The sequence below is a fragment of the Cimex lectularius genome, unplaced genomic scaffold, assembly GCF_000648675.2.
Source record: "Cimex lectularius strain Harlan isolate CLEC.00 unplaced genomic scaffold, Clec_2.1 scaffold134, whole genome shotgun sequence".
Classification (NCBI taxonomy): domain Eukaryota; kingdom Metazoa; phylum Arthropoda; class Insecta; order Hemiptera; family Cimicidae; genus Cimex; species Cimex lectularius.
In genome coordinates this window covers 1007884-1033923 of record NW_019392747.1, presented here as the reverse complement: position 1 = coordinate 1033923, position 26040 = coordinate 1007884, and the positions used below count along the sequence as shown (strand labels likewise).

Below are 26040 nucleotides of genomic sequence, written 5' to 3'. Positions count from 1 at the left end.
AGCTGACCAAGTCCCGGACCTTCTAGGGATGGGGTACGGGTAATGTCTCCCAGGCATTTAACCCCTCGAGTCTTGGTCGCCCATCCTGCATAATTGTATATATATTTTGTTTATCGATTTCTAGTAGATTTGTGACAAAAGTTGCGTCGCAGTTGCATCGAGCGCTAGTCGACCCCGTGAATGGTGGGCCTTAGTAATAAACCTTAGAGAAAGATACTGCCTAATATCAAAACCTTTACGCCTTAATAAACAGCGCTAATTTTTTTTTAAAGAAATAGAAACGTATGAACTCTATTTATACTTTTCAATTAATTAGTCTTTAAGTAAGGTATTGGTTGAGATAAAAAAGTCAGTGTCACGAGCGGGATTGGACCCACGACCTTCGTCTCAATATGCCGCTGCTCTACCACTTGAGCTATCGCGAATTCGATCCACTCCGACACCAACTTCCCATCTCAACCCCACCTTTTGAATATTCCCTCCTTTTTGCCATTTTTCAATTTCTATTTACACACATGACGTATTTCTAAACTAGCTTTTTAGCAAATGAGTCCTCCCTGTAGACCATGCGTGCTCGTCTTTAGATTTCGAAGTGTTGATGGTACTACCAGCACCAAAGGTTTTTCGTAAAGACTTGAGATGACAATATCTCTCCTTAGGTGTCATGACTGAAGTGTTACGAGCCGAGTGAGCATGAGCCATGATTCATGATTGCTTGCTGATTCGGCAAGTGCCGGTCGTTAAACCCGTGTTGCGTTTCAAAGGATTCCAGAGACATTGCCAAGGCTGGGCCTCTTCCTGAAATCCCATCCCCACCAAATTGTCTGCAGTGAGAGTGAATGGGCGTCGCTTTGGAATGAATGGGAGCCACTAACCTTTGATTTCTCTCAACCTATTTCACGTCATAGAAATCCCATGAGCTGTCTATAATATTACACAGTTGGTTACCAAATTTAAAGACTTTCCATTAGATTCCAACTATTGTTGACTGTTTTTGTTTGAGTAAATTGTAGAGCACTTTAGTGTTTCAACGAGTGAGCGACGAGAGAGATTCTCACGGAAATAGAAAGAAGCAGAGAGTGAGAGAGAAAGATGGGGTCAAGTGAAACAGATGGAGAGAAAGAAGGGTTAAGAGACAAAAACAGAAGAACGGAAAAAGGAAGAAATGGAAGAAGATAAATAGGCGTATATATGTAGATAGAATGATTGTCAAAGAGAGGATTATGATGATGAACGCTTTATTTATCAATCACCCAAGATTTGGTCTGAAGGGCCATTCTTACATCTAATGTGAATCACAATAATTACCAAGTTTACTCTACTTCAAATTCATTAAACAGTAATTATTTCTAATAACCTGGGTTTTGTGGTCAATATGTTAAATCTATTCATTTCACATTTAACTACATACGTATTTACTTCAAATTCCCTATTGAAATAAATATGGTAGTTTACAGAATAATTAAGCAATTAAAAAGTAAATTACTAATATAATAAGTGAAAAAGTAAAGAGAGCGAGAGAGGGATAGAGAGAGAAAACGAGAGAGAAAGAGAAAGAAAAAGGTAAGCGAGAGGGAGACAGAGATAGAAGGAAAGAATGAAAAAACAAAAACAGAGAATGTGAGAGAGAGGTAGGGAAAGTGAAAAGAGAGAGTGAGAGTGAAAAGATAGAGAGGGAGAGAGAGAGAGAGAGATTGAGAGAGAGAATGAGATAGATAGATAGATAGGGATATAGATAGATAGATAGATAGATAGATGGATAGATATAGATAGATAGATAGATAGATAGATAGAGAGGGAGTGAGAGGGGGAGTAATATACATTGCAGGGCGTATATTTTGAGAGCACAACAGCAATTTTTTTATTTGCTCTCAATTGGTGAAAACAAATTTCATAATATTTTAATCACTATATATGAAAAACATGCATAACGTTAAATAAAAGCAGGGGGTTGGTTAGAGTCGCTTCACAGTTGGTTTTTGTTAAAGGATCTACTTTCCACTTTGTTGACACTTAATGCTGTACGCGTTTCAACTCCATGCCATTGTGTACATAAGAGGAAATAATACATACAATTGTCTCTTGAAGGATTCACAAGAGAAGAAAGTGAAAAGTGTCAAGGTGTTTTACCTGTAACTGTTTTTCTCATTTGGCTGCTCAGAAATATTCGTGCACACTATTTCTTTCATTATGTTGTATGTAGTTTATATTATTGGTTAATTTGAATACTGTGTGTTACTCTCTCACTCTTGTAGAAGAATCTTTAAAAAATAGGGACTTTCACAACATCAGGATACACGTACAGACCGACAGAACAAAAATTTAGTTATGTCTGCTAACCCTGGGTCAATGAGACCTTTCCTCCCTGAAGGAGAAACCGGAGTCCCCAATTCTCGAGGCATTAACTATACTAACATTTTATGGAAGTAAAAATCGAGTGTTAGCAAGTGAAAGTACATGAGGTATTCACGTTTTCAGAATGTATTTTTTTTCGTGTTGTGAAAAAGAAACCAAATAATATAAACATTTTGTTCTGAGGGAAATACATTTAAGTTTAATAACCTCAGCTTTTTGGAAGGAATAATTTCGATTTGCGTTATCAGGTTTTGTTTAGCGAAATTGGTAAATACTGTGTCTGAACAACGCGAATTCGACATAGAGTCGAGCATGGTCGTCATAACGCTAAACTGGCATCGGCGGTGTCTAATTGATTTAGTAGTTTCACGGGGTCAAGGCTCGACTTTCACCGTTCTCCGGCATGTCGGGCGAGGGTTAGAAAAAAAGAAAGGGTGAAAATAAACGAAAGTCGAGAGACCCTCCCCCGGGTCGGACCGCAGGCGCGTTTCTGGCCGGGTTTTCCGTCAGTCGGCTGTCCGCTGAAGGACTGTGGCCAGTAGACCGTCGTCGGCCGACCTAGTGTAGAATACCAACTAGGTTAGAGGAGCCCAACGCCACTGTTCCGGCGCCCTCTTTTACTAGCTGTCCTTTACGTGGAAATTCTTGTCCACCCGTTTAGTTTTAAATTGGCTTCTCGGAATCATCTAAACGTGGATACCTTGAACTAAAGGTGCTTTTCACTTGAAGACGGTGGTGTACTACGAACTCGCGAAAAGAAAGTTTTCCGGCGAAAGTAATTTGCCGCTCGAGATTAATAAATTTCTATACATTTGTAGGTCAAAAGCGTAACAAATTATGGTAGAATGTTGTGATTGGGTAAACCGGGATGATCAGAAACTATGAACAGTAATTTATTAAAAAAAATCTTTTTTGATTAGGTCTGCAGGGTTGTGCATGTAATTTGGTGGCTTGTTACTCCACGTGCTTGGCTGTCTGTTCTGTGGACTCTGAAGGATCAAGGTCAGGGACACACACTGATAACAGAAATGTCGAAACAAGATTGATAATCCAACAAGATGATAACTTAGTAGATCCTCGATTGTTTGGCTTGTTGTACGCGTTTTGACATTTCGCTATACTTAGTTCTTACTTCATTTTCATAATTCTTCATTTTCGTGCTTCTTCTTTATAAAAGTTAGGTTTTGGATAACGTCGAGTTTACAAAGGTGAATTTGAGCCTGAACATAATCGAAGTTCCAAAAAAGGCACTACTGACCTGTCGAAGACGAAAGGAAATGAGGAGCCTAAATGGGACATCGAGGAAAAATCAGTGCCGTCCGAGTTTCCTCTTCTCAGCTATTCCAATATTGTAAAAATGCCGGTGACTCGCCAGCCTCTTTATTAGTTAATTATTCGAAGAATGAAACCAAGTCGACAGGGAACCATGTCAGAAATGTAGTGAAAAAACTAAACAACATCGCCCGGTCTTAATGTTTGTACAGCCTGAAGAGCTAGGACTACAATCTAAAAAAAACGAAAAATCACTCTCGAAAAACTGATAAGGCGAAAAATGGAGCACAAATATGATAATAAACCACCAAACTATATGCACATTTTTCAATTAATAAAGGTGTTTAGTTGAAATAAAAAAGTCAGTATGACGAGCGGGATTCGAACCCACGATCTGCGGCTTGATACGCCGCTGCTCTACCACTTGAGCTATCGTGACTCGGACACTAACTTCTCATCTCAACCCCACCTTTCTGAATTTTTCTTCATTTTGCCATTTTTCAAATGTGTAATCTATTTGATTCTCAGCGACAAATGAAATGGTCACGGAGAGGTTTAGTGAAGGTATACTGCATAAGTTAAAGCTGAATAAGTTAAATTCACTAGTTTTCATGGTCCGCTTGACCAATTAATATCTTTCAATTAATTAAGGTTTTTAATTGAGTAAATCCTATCCGAGAATCAAATAGATTACACGACATTTGAAAAATGGCAAAAAGTCAGGAAAATTCAAAAAGGTGGCGTTGAGATGGGAAGTTACTGTCCGAGTGGATCGAGGTGACGATAGCTCAAGTGGTAGAGCAGCGGCGTATCTAGCCGAAGATCGTGGGTTCGAATCCTGCTCGTGACACTGACTTTTTTATCTCAACTAAATCCTTAATGAATTGAAAGTTATTCAGATATCGTGAGATGCGGTCGGGGCATTTGCCATTTTTCACGATATCTGAATAACTATCGATTAACGGTCACTAATCTCCACACATAATTGAAAGATATTAGATGGTCAAGCGTACCACGAAAACTAGTGAATATACGTACATTATGTAACATCCAAAGAATAAAAATTTTTTGATAGGCGTTATAAAGTTTAGTTTGTGTTTTTCTGATTATACCGGCATACAATGCTCAATGCTGTAGGTGTGACGCACCGCAATGAAGTTCAAAACATCCCCAGAAGTCATTGAGCAGGAAAAAAATTTGTGAAGTTGTTTTAGACAGAATGTACATTGGGCATTGTAAGTCACTGATGCCCTGATGACCCGTGAACCATGTGCAGGTAAATAGTAACCACTAGCGCATACTGATAACAGTTGTTTCGTTATTTACAATGAGGTAACAAATAACAATGATATATTTATAAATAAAACGAATAAATGGATGGAGAAAGTGGACTACATATTGGCAATACTCTAATTAAGTAAGGAAAAATAATTCCTTCCATATAAGAGGAATTAACGTCCAATTACCAATTGAGTGTTGCAAACGAATGGTCAAACCACTTGATAATACTTTTTTTTTTTACAAATTATTCTCAATTAAAATTCTATGAACTAAGCCGAGGAACGTCTAGACCGGCAAGAACCTGTCCCCAAACAATCGGCCACCGCTGTTTCTCAGTACTACATTGAGAGCTCAGTTTTGTCTATACCATTTACATTGAATCATTTCACAGAAGATCTCTCGGGCATCGTCTCTTGAATAGGCGAGGAAAGATAGAAGGAATTCGTCAGGATGAGTCTTGGATAGTGGAAATGTGATGGTTGGGCAGGTTTTAGGACAATTGAGGTAGCTGGATCTGAATAAATATAGGACAAAAGAAGTATGTAAGCCTGCATGGATAGATTCATAAGACGTATAAAAGGATTTTTTGTGTGAAGATTTTGGTTAAGGCAATTTGGATGTGTAGGACATTGTAATCTTAGGCTGAACCGAGGATCTGCAAGACCATACATAGGCCCCGAAACTATTCTTGGGGTAACAAAAACAAATATAGAATCCTCCATCGCATAATGGATCCAAACAAAACATAAGGAGAAGTAGATAAACTCTAGCGGTGCTAGACATAGTAAACTTATGATGAAACAACCCTCACCAAGACTGGCAAAAGCATGGCTGCAATTGGAGAGGGCTAAACTCAGAGGAGGGGTAGGACTACTAACCGGTCACTGGCATCTGAGAAAACATCTAAACAACATGGGTATATACAACTATGATCCCATTTGCAGATTAAATAATGAGGAGGAAGAAACAGCCATTCATAACATCTTCGAATGCGAAGCAACAGCTCAATGGAGGTTTAACCTAACATACAGAAAAAACTTAGGGAATCAAATAGCAGCAACGACAGTCAATGACCGTCACTTCTAAGGAGAAGGATTGAATCTATTGCACTGAACTTAGTAACTAGGAAGGTACAATAAGCCAGAAGGCTGCAGTACCTGGGAAGTGCAAACCCCGCTTCCTAGTATCCTTTTTCACCATACCTTGAAACCACCTAGTACCACACCATAGGCTGAACCGCATACATCCAGCATTACATCGGCGTCAATGTGGTGAATTAAAGCAGTCTTTTCAAAATTTGTTTTAATCTAGGCATTCTTTAATCCCGATTCATTTTCGTCAATTCATTTCATGTGGACACAAAAATGAAAAAAAAAAATGTATTCAGTCCAGAAAATGCGTAACCGATCCAAAAGGATACGAAATGACCGTTCTATTCTAGAAAAGGAATATTGTTCCGGGCGAGAGTCGAAGATGCCAAAGAAAACCGAGCACCCGTCTTCTATCAACGTAACTAGGTCCGCCTCAGTCAAGTGTGAAGCGCTACTTACACTGTGTTGGGAAAAAGTGAGACGGATGAGATGAATTTCTGCACGACGAACATCGCCAAGAATCGCGACGGTCCATCTTTTCCCTGTTTAAAGAAATCAAGTTTCACTAAATAATTCATTGACAGTTGTGCTTCTGTATATCGAAATATCGAAAATTTCGAAGTTATTTATCACAAGTAGAAACTTCAGACTGTTTTAGGTTGTTTATGTTTATTGCGTTGAATGAATTGTAGTTCAAGATTTAAAGCTAGTCTTCATATTAACACATCCAGGAGATGAATCAAACCTACTCCTAAAATATTGGACTTTAGAATAAGTCCATAATGTTTGTTAATAATTCTATTTTATGCATCTTGTGTTTTGAAGAAATTTTTATCTAGCCATTATTGTTTACACATTCTGCAAAAAAATAGTGAAGGTGTTTTTATTGAAGTTTCATTCATACTCTAGTATGTTTACAAGGTGGTTTGATAATTTAAAACGTAGGGAAAATCTCTAGTACCGTGGATGGAAAAACCACAGCGCAGATTTTTAGGAAAATTTGTGACCTATTTCGCGATGAAACATCAGGAGAAAGCATCGTCCGTAATTGGTTTGCTCGGTCCAGAGGAGGAAATTTTGATTTGGAAAGGGCAAAACGCTCTGGTCGTCCTTCCAACATTGGTGATGTTCAACATCAAATGACTCACTTTCGATAACCAGAGACACGGCAGGTCGCCCCAAAACGGAAGAGGTTTTGGAAGGACGGCATTACAAAATTACATGAAACGTGGTAACAGAAAGTGTAATAAAATACTTCATGTACTGTTGATTAATTTGTTTATTTACCTTAAATTTTCAGTGAATTTACCATCAAAAATGCTCTAGACTTTACGACCAGGTAAACAAACAAAAAACGGATAGCATTTTCCAGGAGAAATGTTTAGTGCTTTACTACAAACTTTGCAAAATGGGAAAATGCACCCATGTTATATTATCCCTCTGAAAGAAATCGCCTCACGCAACATTCCTTCTCGTAAAAGTGACTGCGTACGCAATCATGGGGTCTGTCTTGATTCTCGCATAACCTGTAATCGACATGTATAAATAATTGGAAAAAAAATTGGAACTACAAACTTTGACCAACCAATATACAACGAATTCATCTTTTCAAACTTAAGTCCTCGGAATCATAGCCTAAGTTTCCAATACTATCCTCCGCAACGACCTCAAAATAACCTTAGTAACAAATTAATCCCCAAGGTTCCACGACAACTCTGCATTCGCAATCTTACAATATGAATGTTCCAACTTTTATCTCATGAAGAGTGCCCTACTGGAACCTGGATTCTCTTACTTTTGATACTCTCCAAACCGACCTCGATGCTACTGACTGGAATCCTATTTTTTCGTTTTCCTCAATTGACCATATATGGCAGATCTTCTCACAGACAATCTTCTTTCTCTTCTCAAATCTCATACCCCTCTTCGATCCTGCATTTTTCACAGCAGGGTCACAATATTCCAAGCATCACAATCCTATTTCCCTTCCTAGGTGTCCTTCATTTAATCATAACAGTTTTTTCTTTTTAGATATTCACCCCAGCAGTTCGCACTAGTAGCTTCCATTGCGGGAATTCGTACCTAGGCAGTTGGTAGTGAAAGGATACCCAAAATCTCATTAAAGTATGTTTACCATTTATCCTTCCTACCCTTCTACATATCTGCCATTTTTCCTTACAAAATTCCATTTTTCATTCAGTCATAATATTCATAATCGCACCTCCCTCATATTTCCCATATCTCCCGCTGCTGCTTTTCCACTCTCCATCACTTCCGTCATGCTAGTCAGACACGTTCTCGCCTTGAGCATCCGTAAGCTCTTAGATTCTTCTCTTATTTTCCCACTCTTTGACTACGGATGTGTTTGTACAGTGGTCTGACTGGGGCGGCGGACGATGGACTTAAGCTCTAAATAAATTGTTTTGTACGTTTTATTTTCGACTCCCAAAGGTGGTCCCACGTGACATATTTACTCTGGCTTGAAGTTTCCCGCTCATGACGGGAGGACTTTTCTCAATCCTGGTTCCTTCATTCTATTCTGTGACCCCTCCCCACCCTTGGTTACAAGGAGGGTGTCCGGGCGCAAAATAAAGGTGTAGGCCAGAGGGCGTGGCAACCTTTCTAAAGCACAAGCTGTACTCGTGTCGGTCTCAGATTGGCATGGGGCGGCGGATGCTATATCAGAGACACACGAGTGTTAGGGTACCAGATCATGCCTGCATAGACGGGGGAGGGTGCATAACCATCTGTACTACGGGGTGGCAGAAATTTTCCAAAGTTCAGCCCCTGCTACATTGGGAATGGACTCGTAGTGGTTCGTGGCAAGGCACCTGGCGGGTACTTAGAGAAGAGGCTGTTCTTCTATCTGTGACCTTCGCACGAAACTTGCGTATGACCACCGTTATACACCCAGCCTCACGGGATGGGACGGCAGTGTATAAGCGTTGAGGACGCTATCATTCCCCTCGAATGCGTGAGTAGTGGCGGATGGGAAGGGGTGATGAATCGGTTGCTCCTATTCGAATATGCTTTGCACATAGGTGTAGGCTGAGCTCGATTGACGGCTTTTACCGTAGGCAGTCTTCTAGGGGGTGGTTAGCAATTCCACTTTAAACGAAACCGCGGCCGGAGCGGATCCGGTAGTTTCTACGCAGGGGATTCCCTCCCAGTATTCCCAATACTCTGGGAGATAGAGTGGCCTTCTCTATCTAGGGAATGCGCGGGAAACCGGGCTGATGTATTTCGGCTTAGGTAGCCCTATGCCCACTTCATACGGTTCGATGCTTAATGCGGTCCCGACCACTCGAAATGGGCACGCGGGGAGCGAGGTTGTCTTGGCCCTTCGGGGCTGAGCTGCCTCTACACCAATGCTGCGGCAGTAACACTCTCATACACCATCTGTCGTATGTAGAGATGCGTCAGTTCACATCTTGAGAATCAAAACGTCCGATAAGGCCGAATAGTCTAAGTGCAGACGTTAAAGATACTCATTGTCCTTTTTAGGTAGTATACGACTGAGTTGAGATGGTTTTACTCTTACCACTGCAGGCTACAATTCTTTGGCTTTTTCCTTTTGCAAACAGCATCTTCTTACTCCCCTCCCTATATACACTATCTTTAAGTCTTCGATGCATTACCGGATACTACATGCCGATACATACTCGTTTCGCCCTTCTCGACATTCCTAAACATATCCTTATAAACACAGAACTACTGTTTTAAGTCGTTCCTTCCTCATTCATGCATCCAATTCTGGAATTCTCTTCCTGACTCTTCCGTCACGCTTCTTTCCGTCCCAAAGCAAGTCCAGTCTATTTGATAACATCCTGCCATTGCAACTTAGCACCTAATTGATAAATTATTATTAAATCATCTGTATTATTAAACTTAATTGTCCCTTTTACTTTTATTACACTTCTATTCTAGGCTTTATTTACAATGTATATATTTTATACTAGTATTTTGTAACTTTGTAATTGCATTTGCTCTTTTGCATTTGTGTTGAGCACGAGTCTAGATATAGCTCTATTATGCAGTTTTGTCATTTAAGAAGGCTCTAAGCCCCAGAATAAAGCTTATTTTATTCTTCTTCTTATAATCCCGTCAAACAACTAAGGTGGTGATGGCCCCAGGACCTCTTTGCCAAGGACTTGCTTTGCCCCATGAATAAAGTTGAGAGAGAGTAACACAGGTTTTTAATTCCCATCAAAACATTAACTGTGCGATTTGTAAATATGTATCAAAACAATACATAATGCATTATAATGTACAGGTAGTAATAAAAATATTATTTATAAAAAATACTGATCGGTATACGGCTGTGGGCCTGAGTTTATAAAACCTTCATATAAAGCAACAGTCGTCCAGTTTTGCATGACACATTTAAAAAACCAGTTTACGAATTTCGAAAATTGATTTAGATAAAAAATATGGTGAAAGGTTTTTTTGGTTTAATGTTATGAGTGCAATATTTACTCATTATAACATTGCAGTTAAAAAGCACAAAAAATGTACAGCTTAAACATATTTAACTTATTTCGTTATGTCTGTAGGACACAAAATAATAATGTATTGTATTTCAAAAGAATATAATTTCGTGAAGGATCAATCTGCTGTTCGTTGATTTATTCTTTTCATACGTTAGCCGGTACGTTAAACTATTTTTTACCAAGAAACAAAGCTGATATTCGTTTTTGGGACCCCAAGAAACAACCGAAAACAAATTTCTGATAAAATCAAAAAATACATTTTTTCTCAAGGCTTTTGCTTTTGATTTTGTTAAAAAAAATAATTTTAACTTTCTCTGATATAAAGAAAACTGTACAGAGCAAAACAAAAATTATGTACGATAGCAGCCCTTCAAATTACGAATAACGACGTAAACTTGGTCTCAGTTATGTTTTGTATGTGTTTTTAGTGACCGATTGTTTAATGATTTGTTGGCTTCGTGAAGGAAGAGGGGTAAAAAATGTGGTTGTTTAGCAAAACGACTTTTCCATTTTTTTGTTGACGTTCCGACCTTTATACGGGTCATCTTCCGAGTATAAAGTTTGGTGACTTCTTATGTTGTCGTATTGGTATTGTATGAACTCACAACTATTTCACACAACGTTACTACTGTTAATTAGGATAAAATCCATTGGAGATATGCAATAGCAAGTGGAACACAAGACATCGGTCAGTCCAGCAAAAAATATATTTTTTCCTATTGCTCTGACAATTCGAATTTAAGGGTTTTAAAGGGTACTTGAAATGAATCCGCATTTTTTTTGTACTTTAGCAAAACGACATTTCCATTTTTTTGTCGATGTTCCGACCTTTCTTCGGGTCATCTTCCGAATATAAAGTTTGGTGATTTCTTATGTTGTCATATTGGTATTGTATGAACTCACAACAATTTTACACAACGTTATTATTGTTAATTAGGATAAAATCCAGAGGAGATATGCAATTTTAAGTGGAACACCAGACATCGGTCAGTCCAGCAAAAAATATATTTTTTCCTATTGTTATGACAATTCAAATTTAAGGGTTTTAAAGGGTACTTAAAATGAATCCGCATTGTTTTTTCATATAAATGTTTTTTTATCCACTTTACTGGAAAAATCTTTTGGTTTTTGTAAATTTTTGTTTATATAATCTCATTTAATACGATCTTACATCGAAGCAACTGCTATAAAATTACCTTGAAATACTTACACAACAAAGATAGAAAGTTATATTAAAAAATATGTAAAGTACTTAAAATATTTGGTTTCTTTGTCTTCATAGTCTATTGGCAAAAATGTTCGGACACTTCTGTAATATTTTTCTATGAAATAATCATTCAAAAAAGTAATAAAATAAATAAAAGTTCGATACTGAAACATTTTTCAAAAGTGTTATTTAAACTGTAACCATCATAAACATGACAGAATATTAAAGGAGGAATAATATCGTTTTCATTGAGGGTTTTGCAGTATTGTTCTGAATTAAAATAAAAAAGTTCTTTTTATGATTCTACATTAAAAAAAAAATTCCTATTGTTACAAATCTTCACCGGGATGCCGAAATGTTTCCAATTTTGGTACCGTTTCTCTTTTTCCAGGCTGATATTTAGTTCACTACCGTTTTCATCTTTATAAACAATTGAAGTTTCTCCATTCTCCTCCTTCAAAAGGTGGTACGAGAACCATTAGCGTGCCTATCCTCGTGACAATCGCCACCAGGAAAGGTTCCAGGTGGCAAAATTCCATACTTTACATAATACTATTTATTTCCGTGATGAGATTAAAAGAGACAATTGGATTATTATTGGGCTCCATTCGTTTAAATTGGCGCTGTTGGTTTTTTTTTCCGCGACGGTTATAATGGATATAACTATAATAACAATTTAAGTCCAATCCAAGCATATTACTGATAAAAACTCTGGATTAAAAAGAAACAGATATTTGATACATACGTGGGCTTAAAAATTAGATATTTTAGAAAAATTATATTAGTAGATGTTTTTTTGTTGTAATGATATGAAACAGTATAAGAAAGTGATTCTCATTTTCTTCTTTCAATATCTCTATGAAATTGACAGAGTTGATTTTCTGCAATTTAACGAAAATCAAAGGCATGTAGATATCATAGTGTTTATTCGAGAATATATACATAAAATATATACATTTAAGCAATAACAAGAAACGAAGTAAACAATTCCTCTCTGTCGAATGGTTTTCGAATATTTTGCAGACCCAGTTCTCGAATTTAGGGTACGGCAGGTGGGGATGAAATAGTTTAGCGTTAACATGTTTACACTCGATGTGCGAGGTAACGGTTGGCTTTTACAGTTAGGAAGGAAATGGGAGGCTGAGCCCAAGTCTCTTTCGATTCATCTCGGCCTCCTCTCCCTCCTAACGGGTCCTCTGAAGAAATTTATAATTGCGAGTTATTCGAAAAGGGGATTACAAAATAACTGTTTCCACAGTTTCCTCTTATTTTCCGACCTAGATGAAAGAAGCGGCTTGTAAAGTATAACAGAATTTGAGAACAGAGGAAGCAAACAAAACGGAATAATTAATAATATGCGTTTTGTATATCACTGATGAAGAAACATTTACACCGGGCATTCATTAGCGGTTTTTTCGTTCAATCGCTCGAAATACAAACGAAAGAAAACTGTCTCATACTGATGATACTTTTTTTCATGCTGTCCTAATGTCAATACGATTAAGAACAAAATCAGCTGTACTGTTTTTCTCGGATCTCTTATAAGTTATTCCAGTAATCCAATGCAACTTGTTTTAAATTTACTGAACAACATTTTGTGAAACTAGAAAATAAAATGGATAATCAAAATAAAAAGTCGTCTAATTTGTTTCTGATAAGAGCGAGAAATTTTTTTTTACGAAGGTTCGCAACAGCAGAGGTCTATAAACCCTCAGGATTCCGTTGTTTTTGAAAAAACAAAGCATTTGTAAGTATGTCGGGTTCGAATGCAGGGCCGCTGGATTCGAACCCGGGACCTTACAGAGATGAGCGCCGTGTCAACGCCTAAACCATTGCGGCCCCCCCCATATGTACATTAAAAATTTAAAAAGGGGGTATTCTCTAGAGAGAGTGGGAAAGTAAGAAAAAAAGAAAAAATAAGAAAGGAATAGATAAAAAGAGTGAAAGAAAAAAATATAATCCCTATTGTTCAAAAAACAAACAAAAAAAGTTCTTTCAAACAAAAAAAAGTCTTCTCTCTCGCTTACTTTGTATATGTATTTCTATTGTTTAAATATTTCTCTCATTTTATTTCTATTTATCTGTTTCTTTCTTTTTTCACTCTTTTTATCTCTCCCTTTCTTTTTTCCTATTTTCTATCTCTCTCTCTCTCTCTCTCTCTCTTTTCTCTCTCTCTCTCTCTCTCTCTCTCTCTCTCTTTCTCTCTAGAGAGTAATCCCCGTTTATACATTTTTACATATTTGTGTTTCATATTTATTGGGTTGTCCGGAAAATAATGCAGGATTTTAAGTTTTCATTAAAAAAAATCTATATAAAATATTCTGTTTACGTTTACAGGATTACTCATTTGTATGAATGTCAACACTTATTAATCCTCTTCCAAATGATATTGTTTGTTTACCTCTGTAGCATTCCGCTACTTGGAAATAATTCAGTCATCCTTATAATGTCAAAGCGAGAATTTCGTACGATTTTCTTTTACGAGTTTAAACTCGGCCGAAGCGGAGCCCAAACGGCTAGAAACATTAACCAAGTCTGGGGCGAGGGTTGTGTTAATGAGTGCACTGTGCAAAGGTGGTTTAAAAAATTTCGGGAGGGAGATTTCAGCCTTGAAGATGAAGAAGGTCGTGGAAGGCCTTCCTCTCTTAATGATGATGTTCTGCGATCAGTGGTGGGTGCAGAGCAACTCAAAGTCAGTAAAACGACCGTCGCTGACCACCTCAAGGCGATTGGAAAAGTGAAAAAACTCGAAAATTGGGTTCCACACTCATTAAACGATCGCCAAAAAAATCAGCGCTTTGATGTTTGTGCATCACTTCTTTGTCGAAACAAAAATGACCCATTTCTGGCCAGAATTGTTACATGTGACGAAAAGTGGATTCTCTACGATAACACTAGACGTTCTGGACAGTGGCTCGACAAAGGAGAAGCTCCAATACATTTTCCAAAGCCCCCAACTCATCAAAAAAAGGTAATGGTTACGGTATGGTGGGCTTCATTTGGTTTAATACACTACAGCTTCTTAAATCCTGGCGAAACCATCAATGCTGAATCATACTGTAACCAAATTAATACCATGCATCAGAAATTGGCAGTAATGAAGCCCTCTTTGGTCAATCGGAAAGGGCCCATTTTGTTGCATGACAACGCTCGACCACATGTGTCACGTGTAACGTCACAAAAATTATTGGAGCTTGGCTATGAAACTTTGCCTCACCCACCCTACTCTCCGGACCTCTCGCCTACTGACTACCATTTTTTTAGACACCTGGACCACTACTTACAACACATAATATTCAAAAATCAAACGGAACTGGAAAATGCATTTATTGACTTTATCAATTCTAAAAATTCTGAATTCTACTCAGACGGAATTAATAAGTTACCAACACGTTGGGAGAAATGTATTGAGAGTATGGGAAATTATTTTGATTAAAGAACATTGCTTTAAAGTAACTAGTTTCTTTTTTTTTGTTTAATACCAAAATCCTGCATTATTTTCCGGACAACCCAATATTAGTAAGGGCAACTTATCTGTCCGAGGGAAGATCTGTCAGTATTTACAGAAAAAGAAAATCATTAAACTTTAGAAACCTTTGTCAATTGGCTAAAGTTTATCTTCGATCAAATTTGCGTTTTGTTTGCTCAAGATTACCATAAAAAATTAAAATAATCTCACAAAGTTCGCAAAGCTTTTTAAACTGGTGTAATCACATTTACAATAGGATCGACATTTTATGAGATACAGCGGACTTTATGGAAAAAGTAGTGAAAAGTTGAAGTAACCAGAAAAATGAAACGATTTCAATTGAGACTCAGACTTTGAACAAATTGGCACTTGGGGGGGGGGGTAATATTTGACATGTAGGATAGCCTCCTGGAATACTGACGACTATTTGCGGGTCAGCTGGTGTATATGTATTTTCATAGCGATATCTGTATAATAAATATTACTATCTCCCTCCCTATCACTCTCTCTCTCCCACTCTTTTATTATCTATACCCTCTCATAACTTTCATAATATTGTGGTGTACACATATTAAATGTAACGTTTAACGTCTACACTAGAAAGGTATATATTGATAATTAAATTCTATTAAGAAATATGCGATAATTAAAATGGAATCTTTGTTTCCCTCAACATATATATGTTATATTTATCTATCTATATTATATCTATTAATTTAATGTTTATCTAGGTGAGATTCAGTTTACTCTCACTATCACCCTCACAATTACTGACCCATCGCCCCTATTAGATGAGTAATCTGCTTGAGATAACCACAGCCGGAGAGATTTTTTTGAGTTTCTTAGAAAATTTTCTGAACCAGGCTCAAACGTGTACTTATTTGGGTCGTATTGCTCTTCGGAAAGATTATGATTAAATGCGTACGTCCGAATCTCCTTCCTTAAACCGTTTAGGTCCGGTCCGATAAAACGGCCGGCGCGGCGCGACGTAGAATGTGAATGTTGGACGACTCCTCTTTCTTCCTGTTCACCCCGCGGAAGAGTGACGCACGCTTTGGATCCGGGAGTAAAAACCTGGAGACGAGAAATGAATCGTCGGTGTGTCCTAAATTAAATGGAAAAAACATGGACGGTCTTTTAAAAGGTCAATAAATGGGAATTATTCGGGGATTCGGTATTCTATCTACTGAAAATGTTATAAAAATATAAAACTTCGCCTTACATTAGTTATTTCTTATTTTTCACATATAAAGGACTCACTGACTCTTGGAAATACGAAAATTTAAGCAAAAGATATACTAAATGCTCATTGTTGGTTTTCCCGCTCTCCCTTTCTCTGTATTTTTTGTAAATATATTTACCTATCAACATAAGGTCGCTATATATCTAAGTAATATAACGATATTATACAACGCAAACAAGCATATATAGAACAGTTGCATTGGACACTACAAGGGAAATGGAATCACTCTTTCTCTAGCTTTCATCAACCATCTATCTGCATAATATCGTTACTTATTTTTATAATATATTGTGGGCAAAGGTAACTGCACTATAAATGGTCATCGTGTCGATTTCTAGCTATTATAATTCCTTTGCTTTGTTTTTAAATTTCATTTACTCTTAGGTTCTTTATGAGGCTTTCTATGGCTACACGCAAAGCGGATCTTAGTGATTTTATGTTTTAATGAGTTCAACATTATAATTATATGACAATTAATTAAAGTTTTTAGTTGAGATGAAAAAAAGTTNTTAACGCAGTTAATATTTGCGTGGGATTTATTGTATTCGTAAATGTCTAAGTAGAAGTTGTGAACGTAAGAGGTGGTTGATAAGTTTTCTCTTCTGTCCGAGTATGGATATTTCCATTCCTGGACCCTCTAGCTTTCTTCTAAACCATATTTCGAACTTATTCAATTCAGATTTTTTTTAATTATTAAAAAAACCACAAGTGCTTCGGCTTTCTATTTTTAAGGCTGCGATTCACATGGAAAACTCTAGGAAAATATCGCACAATTGATCAGTTCACATTTCCATCCACCTGGTAGAAAGTAAAACCCGGCGACCGGACATTTGAACTGAACGTAGTTCTCGAGAAATTCGCCACATGTTTGTTCAGTGCATCGTTTTCAAACTTTTGGCGAAGAACTTTGACAAATCGAAAATATGTAGCTTGTAAACTGACATGAGAGTGTATTATCCGAAAATATTGTCGGTGATACAACAATCTATACAATAGTAAGAAAGTCATAAATTTATTTTTAATTTATAATTAAATTATTAAATTAATCTAATTAATTAAATTCTTAATAAACAGTCAAGTAAGACGACATTCGTTGATCGAATCTGATCATCCTCGTCTGCTGCCATGTCACGCTCTTTTTGCTTTTCAAACGCCGTTTCAATATTTCGTAATTTTCAGTGGTGAGTCTAGCGAAGACAGGAAAAAGGACAAAACTGAGAAAATATCACACAAGCTGACCAATGAAGCACTTAAATTCCAAACGATGTGGTACAGCCTACTTCAGAAAATTGCACTAAAGAGGAAAATGTTTATTACAGATGCACAAAGCAAGCACTCCGATGGTACAAATAAAATACCAAAGCGCTAAAACTTTTAGCACAAAATACATTTGACAAATTTACGAAATGACATAAGTGACAAAATAACACAACTTCCATGTATGGACAACAAATCGTAACCGTGTACAAATGTTAGAAAAAGTCCAGAATTAATTTTTTTGCTGTGCCCTTTAAAATTAGATTTGCTAGACAGTCGCATTTTTGTGTAAAATATTAAATACAAAAGTAGATAACACAACAAACATAAGAACAGAACTGACAAAAGAACGCACAGACCAAGTAGTAAAGATATTGAAATGATTTGCGAAAGTGTAAATCCTACTTCGGGAAGAGGACATAACTGACAAAATAAGACACGACCAACAAATGAAGACACTGATGTGACGTCCAAAAGAGTATCATTTCAGATCATCCCTGACAGCCTTGTGAGGCTTTTTTTGCCTTTCAATAGCCGATTCGGCATTTTCAATCTTGGGCTCGTAGAAGAACATAGTAAAAAGGGCGCGGCTGACAAAATAACACAAAGGCCAATGAGAAGACGCTGAAATGACCTACTACTAAGTATTCTATCAAGGAAATGTGTGTTTGAAGGATTCTGTGGGAGATGACATGCACAGAATGGATGAAATGATAACAAATAGAGAATGTGTAGGAATATAATGGGAGTAAGTTGAGTTCAGATTGGGATGTATGATACTACTTGGGGGAGCGTAACTGGGAGTAGAGAGTGCATGGTCCTCGCAAACGTAAAAATATATGCTGCAAGGCGCCAATTTGGTGATAAGGTAAGTAGATGCTGGAAAGGATGCCCTTGAGCTCCTTGAGCTTAAAAAGGAGTCCATCGTGCCATACTTTATCTATACCTTGCCAGCAGTCCTCCAGCTCAAGGAAAGAGGTGGTGACGTTTAGACACGGTGACATTGCTGAACAGTACTCAGCACTCCGAGTTCGAAACTCTAGATTGATGGTATGGGATTATGAACTGGAATTCTAGAATAGTATAAAGGAGTTTGAGGAGGAGTTTCTCATGGATTTTCCAACACGGGATAATAAACTGATGCGACGATAGAATGTAGGTAGGTGAAGGGGTTTGTTTGGCAGGAAAATAGATAGAACGGCATTAAAAACGCAAATTGGACAAAGTAGATTTTTTGGGAATTAATTAAATAACTAAGGATTCATGAGGAAGCCGGGAAATTTTTTGAATTTTTTTTTATCGTGTCACATAAGAAAGTGTGGTGACACCTGTGGGAGGGAAAGAGTAACATGACAGACTAATTCTTCTTTGACCTCAGGATCAGTCTCAGAAAAGTCAGAATGGATAGTAAATATTCTAGTTAGCTAGCCTGCAAAGCAGTCAGCCTTGTTCACATAATCTTCTCGTAAGAATGGATAATCAGTAAATTATGTTATATTTATATCTCTTTGTCGCGTTCCGCAGTGATTTGTCTGTTTGCTGAAATGACGTACGAAAAAGTAAAGGCTGGTTCAGATAGGTGCACTAAAAAATGGAAAAATGTTTATACCAAATGGGCAAAACAAGGGCTCCGATAATACTTAGAACGTATTGAAGCTAATTCGCATCAATAAATTTACAAAAGAACATAACTGATAAATTTTCTTGAAAAAAAGTCAGTGTCACGAGCGGGATTCGAAGCCAAGACCTTCGGCTAAATACGCCGCTGTTCTACCACTTGAGCTATCGTGACTTCGATACACTCGGACACTGACTTTTTTATCTCAACCAATACCTTACATAAAGATTAATTAAATGAAAAATGTTATTTGGTCAATCGGACCACGAAATCTAACGGATTTAATAAGTAAAATGAAGTATATCTTCACTAAAGCTCTCCGTGGCCATTTCATTTGTTGCCGAGAATCGAATAGATTACACGACATTAGAAAAATGGCAAAAAGGAAGGAAAATTCGAAAAGGTGGGGTTGAGATGAGAAGTTGGCACCCGAGTGGATCGAAGTCACGATAGCTCAGTGGTAGAGCAGCGGCGTCTTTAGCTGAAGGTCGTGGGTTCGAATCCCGCTCGTGACACTGACTTTTTTATCTCAACAATACCTTTCACATAGATTAATTAATTGAAATACGTTGATTGGTCAACCGGACCACGAAATCTAATCAATGTAACTTGTTGACAAATTAACACAAAGACAATAAAGATCAAAAATACTCAACCAAGCTGTTATAAGATGATAAAAACGGAACAAACTTCAGAAGTGAATAAATTTGTTAGATATAAAATTAAATATATGTATACATGAACGCAAATAGACTTGCAACTTTATAAATTCGCAATTTTAGAATGAAAAAATCCATCAAAACTTAAAAATCTTGCCAGTCTTCACGGTAAAAATGCGCCAAAAACCCAAGGAGACGTATCTATTTCTATGCTAGCATTGTCATAAAATATACGAGTCTAGCTCAAAATGCAAAAAAACACTAATGTAATAGTCAATAACTAAATGTGACAAAATATATATTATAAAAAAATTTCTAACTACTCAGATAAGCAATCGAGGACACTAGTACTATAATTATATGGTAGAACAGTTAACAATGAGAACGAGAAGAAAAACCACAACTGGAAAGACTAACGAGTTGTAGCATACCCTTTAAAAATTACCCTTTAAAAAATAAATATTCAAATTTTGTTTTGATGGAGTTAATTAAGTTAATTCTAGCTAAATTATTAAATGTTTATGAATGTCTCACTATCCGCATGAGTTGTCACTTAAAAAAGAAGTGTTTCATCGTTTTCTTGTAATTATAATTGCATATTTTCATTCCACTTGAGATAGTGTCTCTGCTCAGTCATAGTTGAGATGCGAATGCCTGTGATTGCACGAAGGAAATCGTACGTTGCACGTCGCCGCGTGCTGCAGGATTTCCTCAAGGGTCGGGAAGTAGGCGAACATCCTCTCCAAGGGCATCAGCCTGGGCCATGACGGGTCTGGAGGTTTGTAAAGGGACTTCTGCATCGCCCAGATGATCGGGGAGGACCTGCAGAGAAGAAGTTGAACGCAGTCCGTCTCACCGGTCGCGCCATCTCGGAGCAGCTTGATCAATCTCTCGGGCAGGCTTTTCTCCTGTGCTGCTCTCACCAGTTCTCGAGCCTGAAAAAATATCATTTTGAATAAGAGTACCTTCAGTACCTTAGTATCAAGTGCGAAATTATAATATTATACGATTTATTGATTAATTTATGAAATTTCGATCATCGCTGGTCCGCTTCAACTCTCTTTCAGTCAGGACGTAGACGCGTTTCTGTTCCACGCTATCCTCGGTAAAACAGGCGAACAGATTGATACAGCAGAACATCAGGCACATAGATCATACTACTAATCATTAAGAACAATAAAATAGAAAAAATAATTCCTTATTTTATTTATTATTATTGTTGTTATCTAGCTTTAAGACACTTGATTTTATAACATGTAAATTAATTAAATTCATGTTTTAACTAGTTTGTGCTATATTTGGGACTTTCTCCCCCCTCTTTTGTCACTTTTAAATTTCACTGTTCGCTTTGTGCAACCGTATTTGGTCGTTCATGTCCTTTCGTAAGTTGTTAGATTGAGGGAACTTCATTATTTCCTTTGATCTATCGGAGTTTTGCCCAGTTGTTATAAATATTTTTTTTTAAAGTGATAGATGTAAGGACTGGATGAAAAGATAAGACTTTTGAATACAGGCTGTTCACAGTCCTTGGCAATGTTGGGACTGACAATGAGGCTATATTCAAAGAAATTTGAAATCATTTATTAAAAACATAATTGAGTCAATTCGTAGACTCTTTAAGATTGTTTTGCCTGATGATGACCTTAAAAACGTAGAAACTTGGCAGATAACAATGGAATTTGTTTTTCATCCAGACCGTACTGAGATCCAGATAAACATTTTTCCTTATGATTATTCAAAAATCGTACGCAGAAAACAGACACTTTGAGTGAGTAGAAATACTTTGTTTGAATATAAAAAATCTATTTTTTGCATTGTATAAATTCACTTTTTTCCACATCCCACATGTATTTGTTAAATTTAAACAATATTTGTAAATCCCAGGTCCTGAAGATGATCTCAATAAAGATCGAAACGTTGGCACGATAAAGAAAATGTTTTTCTGAAACCTACGTCACACCAGACCGCATCTCACGATTTTTGAATAATCATCGACTAACGGTCACTAATCACCACACATTTTTCCTTATGTAATGTGCATTTTAGTTTTTCATCCAGACCACCCCGAGATCCAGATAAACATTTATTCTTGTGTTATATTTTGTATCGTATCCATTAGAGTTCGTGGTCCGATTGACAAAATAGCTTTTTTCAATTAATTAATCTTTATGTAAAGTATTGGTTGAGATAAAAAAGCCAGTGTCACGTGCGGGATTCGAACCGAAGATCTTCGGCTAAATACCCCGCTGCTCTACCACCTGACCTATCGTGACTTCGATCCACTCGGACACCAACTTCCCATCTCAACCCAACCTTATGAATTTTCCCTCTTTTTTTTGCCAATTTTCGGTTCGAATCCCGCTCGTGACACTTAGTTTTTTATCTCAACCAATACCTTATGTAAAGATTAATTAATTGAAATTGTGTATTATCATCTTTTGTATTTAGAGTTTTATACAAAAATGTCAAATCTAGGTATATTCTTATATTTTCTATTGAAAGTGGTCTGTTGAAATGATGTACATCTATCTTTTCAAGAATTTTCGTATAATCATGTGGTCGTCTAGCAAATCTAATTTTAAAGGCTACAAAATAAAAAAATATATTTTGTACTTCCTCTATTATTAATTGTATATGGTTGTAACATGTGTTGGCCTTACAGTGCTATAAAATATTTTTCGGGAAAAATGGTGCAATAAGTGATTAAAACACTTTTTTTTCAAACCACGGGGTACACTAGTGATATAGAATCGACTGTCTAGTAATCGATTATTGTTTATTTAGCTTGTAACCAGCGTGATCATTTTGTAGTGTGTTGTTTCTGTACGTACATGTATTTCTTATGCTAATTAAAGCCTTAATTTCTCATAAGGTGTTTTCAATTATAACAACTAGCAAGTTGACAACTTCCATTTATAGAAAAAAATGTAATCACTATTTAATTATTACAGGGCCATCGTGTTGTGGTCTTTATCTTACCTCCCGTGAGAAGAAAAAATGCAGGTCTCTTTCTCGATGTCGAACAGGTTTTCGATTGAGTCAAGTATCAGGTTTGGTCTGGAAACTCAAGGGCATCTACCCTCTGATACTAGCTCATCCTTATATCCTACCTGTCCGACAGTGTCCTTTAGAGTCTGGGGCGGATCTTCACACTCTCCCTTGTACAGGGTTGACGCGGTACTCCCACAGTGTAGCGTCCTGGGGCCGCTACTATTCTCAGTTTATACTGCTGCATCCCTTCCATCCATACACCACTATCCTAACATACTCTTATGACACTTCTATACTATCCTCTATTGTCCCTTTTTAAAAGAACTTGTAAAATCCAGGTACTAAACATTCCACACTAACCACCAAGCCTACATTAATCCTCACGTACAACAACTTTCCTCCCTATCTCTTCCCTGCAATCCACCTCGATGTCTAAAAAGGCAGTGTTGTGCGGGTGATATGATGATTTCTAATTTAGTAGTACCATCGATGAATACCTTCTCCACACGATCTCTTTTCGTTTTTGTTTGTATTTTAATTTGAATTATCTAGCAGATTTTGGCTGTATTACCTAATAAAAATAAAAATTAACTATTTATTGAAAGATTTGTTATAAGGATAGACGGATGTCGTTTTATGGGTACGGCACGCCTCATTTGTATTTTAAATGGTAAAATGCATTTAAAAATGGCTTGTTATATTATTGCATTATTGTTCAAAACTATATTATGTAGTGCTTTTCTTACTCACTTCATTTGGAAAATCTATGAAGGTCCAAGTCAAAGGATTGCCTTGCGGACCGATGTCATCTTCCTCGCTCGGCTTTAGAGGAGTTTTCCCTTTAATTGTACTACCTATCTGCAATCAAACGGAAAAAAAGATATATTTACAAGAAAAAGTGATTTGATAGTACTTTTATATTTTACCACGTGAGCAAGGAATATCAAAGCGTTCAAAGCGATGGCCCCTAGTTTGGACTGATCCAGACCAAGTATTCTCAAAATATTACTTATAAAGTCTGAGCCGGCTTGCCTCGGTGGTGGAACGGGGAAGTTTGAACTGACCAATTTGGCAACCGCTTTTGCTGCTGTTTCCCAAATTCCACCTGAACAGAAAACCAAATTTTTAAATAACCAGAGAGTTAGGAGAAATCAAAAAGATGAGTCAAAGAAAACTTAAAACTTAAATTTTCAATTTACATAAGGAATAAATTTTTATTGAGCATTCTATTTACGCCGGGCTAACTAAATATTTTATTTTACATAACACTATTGTTGGTTGAGAGGATTTAGTCCTGAAACTCTCGCGGCAGTGTTATACTCATAAAATTTATTATCCGCCGATGCTGAATGATGTCCACCAAAAGTTATGTTGCTAATCTGATATAATCTGCTTAATCTTTGCGATCTGAACGCTACTTTTAGACTTCTGGCATCTCCTCACTGCCATCCTCTTTTTTTATGCTCTTATAAATCATGTAATTTCAGCCTATTACAGGTTACACAAGGCAACGGTTTGTAAAATAAATCTAAAACTTATAATTTACAAGTCGCCCCTTTTATTAATGTCCACCACCTTTCACGCCCTACAAGTCGGAGAGAAATAACAAATCACTGGCAAGTTTCTAATATTGGAGTTTATACGAGCTCTTTTTATGTAAAGAGCTATGAAATAATGGCGTTAACGAACCTGTCGGGTTGAATAAAAACGGCTGAGCGTTCGGTGTGTCGTCAGGTGATTCGAACTCAGACTTGACTGGAACTTCGTTGAACACAGCTTCGGCACATTTCGTTGCCAAAAGTAATAGCAACGTTAGTTGAGATGAAAACCGCCCGTACCTAAAAAAAATCACAGGTAAGTGATGATTTACCATGAAGGTTTGTTTGAATAGCTATTGAAAAAAATGGCAAACGTGATCTTTTAAATAATTATTTGAAGATCTTGAGGTGCGGTCTGGCGTGATGTAGGTTTTAGAAAAACATTTTCTTTATCACGCCAACGTTTTGGTCTTTATTGAGATCATCTTCAAGGCTCAAAGTGTTTATTTTTCTTGTAGATGTGTCATTTTTGTGTGTCGTGTGGGCACGAAATTAGACTATGTGAAAAATGTAATTGTTATATGTAAACAATTTTGGTAAATCCTAGGCCCTGAAGATGATCTCAATAAAGATTGAAACGTTGACATGATAAAGAAAATGGTTTTCGAAAACCTACGTCATACCAGACCGCACCTCACGATCTCCAAATAATCATTGGCTAACGGTCACTAAACACCACACACTTATAAATAATTTGGATTTTTTATAAACGAGGGTTCGCAACAGCAAAAGTTATATCAACCCTCGGGGTGCCGGTGTTTAAAAAAAAGCCCATTTGTACGTATGTCGGGTTCGAATGCAGGGCCGATGGATTCGAACCCGACACCTTTACCTTACAGTGATGAGCGCCGTGTCAACGCCTAAACCGTTGCGGCCACCGACGCCCCTAATTTGGATTCTTGAAAAAATAAAAGCGAAATATATTTTTTATTTATATTTTATACATTAACTGTGAATTTACTTATGTATAAGTTAAAATAAAAAACTAGGAGAAATTGTGAGATTTTTCCAGACAGGTGAAGCACATTAAAGACCGCGAAATGCCAACACTTGTCTTCCAGATTAACCAAGCAAAAATAGGCCAAAATGACTGCTAAAGTCCCAATCGTAAGAAAATGTTATGTAATGTACTAAACCTGTTGATTACAACAAGCACAACTTTAAGTAGAATAGTGCCCTCGAAAACATAATTTTCAACAAGGCTTTTTAATTTCACTTACATAGCTCCGACCTATGTCGGGGAAGAAGAAAAGCATATTTCTGTTCTGTATTTCCTTTATTTTTAAATGACGGATCAATATAGTGTTTACAGTAAGATTCAGATCGAAGGAGGAATGAACCTCTAGGTGACCTGAGCTTATGTTATGAATAGTTTTTGAATAGTATACAGAGGATTTAGAAAAATATTGTCATAGTGGCATGCCATGTTTTTGCTTGGATAGATGGCTTTAGGCTGAAGCTATTTAAAATTGTTACAATATTAATCCATATATGTACTTAGTAGTCGTA

The 26040-nt window shown here is 37.0% G+C and overlaps 1 protein-coding gene and 1 non-coding gene across 2 annotated transcripts; one reads left to right on the top strand and one right to left on the bottom strand.

Moving 5' to 3' along the window:
• Positions 1–19726: 19726 nt before the first annotated feature.
• Trnak-cuu lies at positions 19727–19798 on the top strand. The gene has a single exon. It is a non-coding gene; the product is annotated as a tRNA-Lys (tRNA).
• Positions 19799–19856: 58 nt separating this feature from the next.
• Positions 19857–25784, bottom strand: LOC106670156. The gene is made up of 5 exons (XM_024227179.1): positions 25752–25784; positions 24623–24771; positions 23860–24038; positions 23684–23791; positions 19857–20877 (listed from the first exon to the last, which is right to left on the bottom strand). Coding segments are annotated over exons 1-5 (744 nt in total). The 5' UTR covers positions 25754–25784; the 3' UTR covers positions 19857–20571.
• Between the last annotated feature and the right edge of the window lie 256 nt (positions 25785–26040).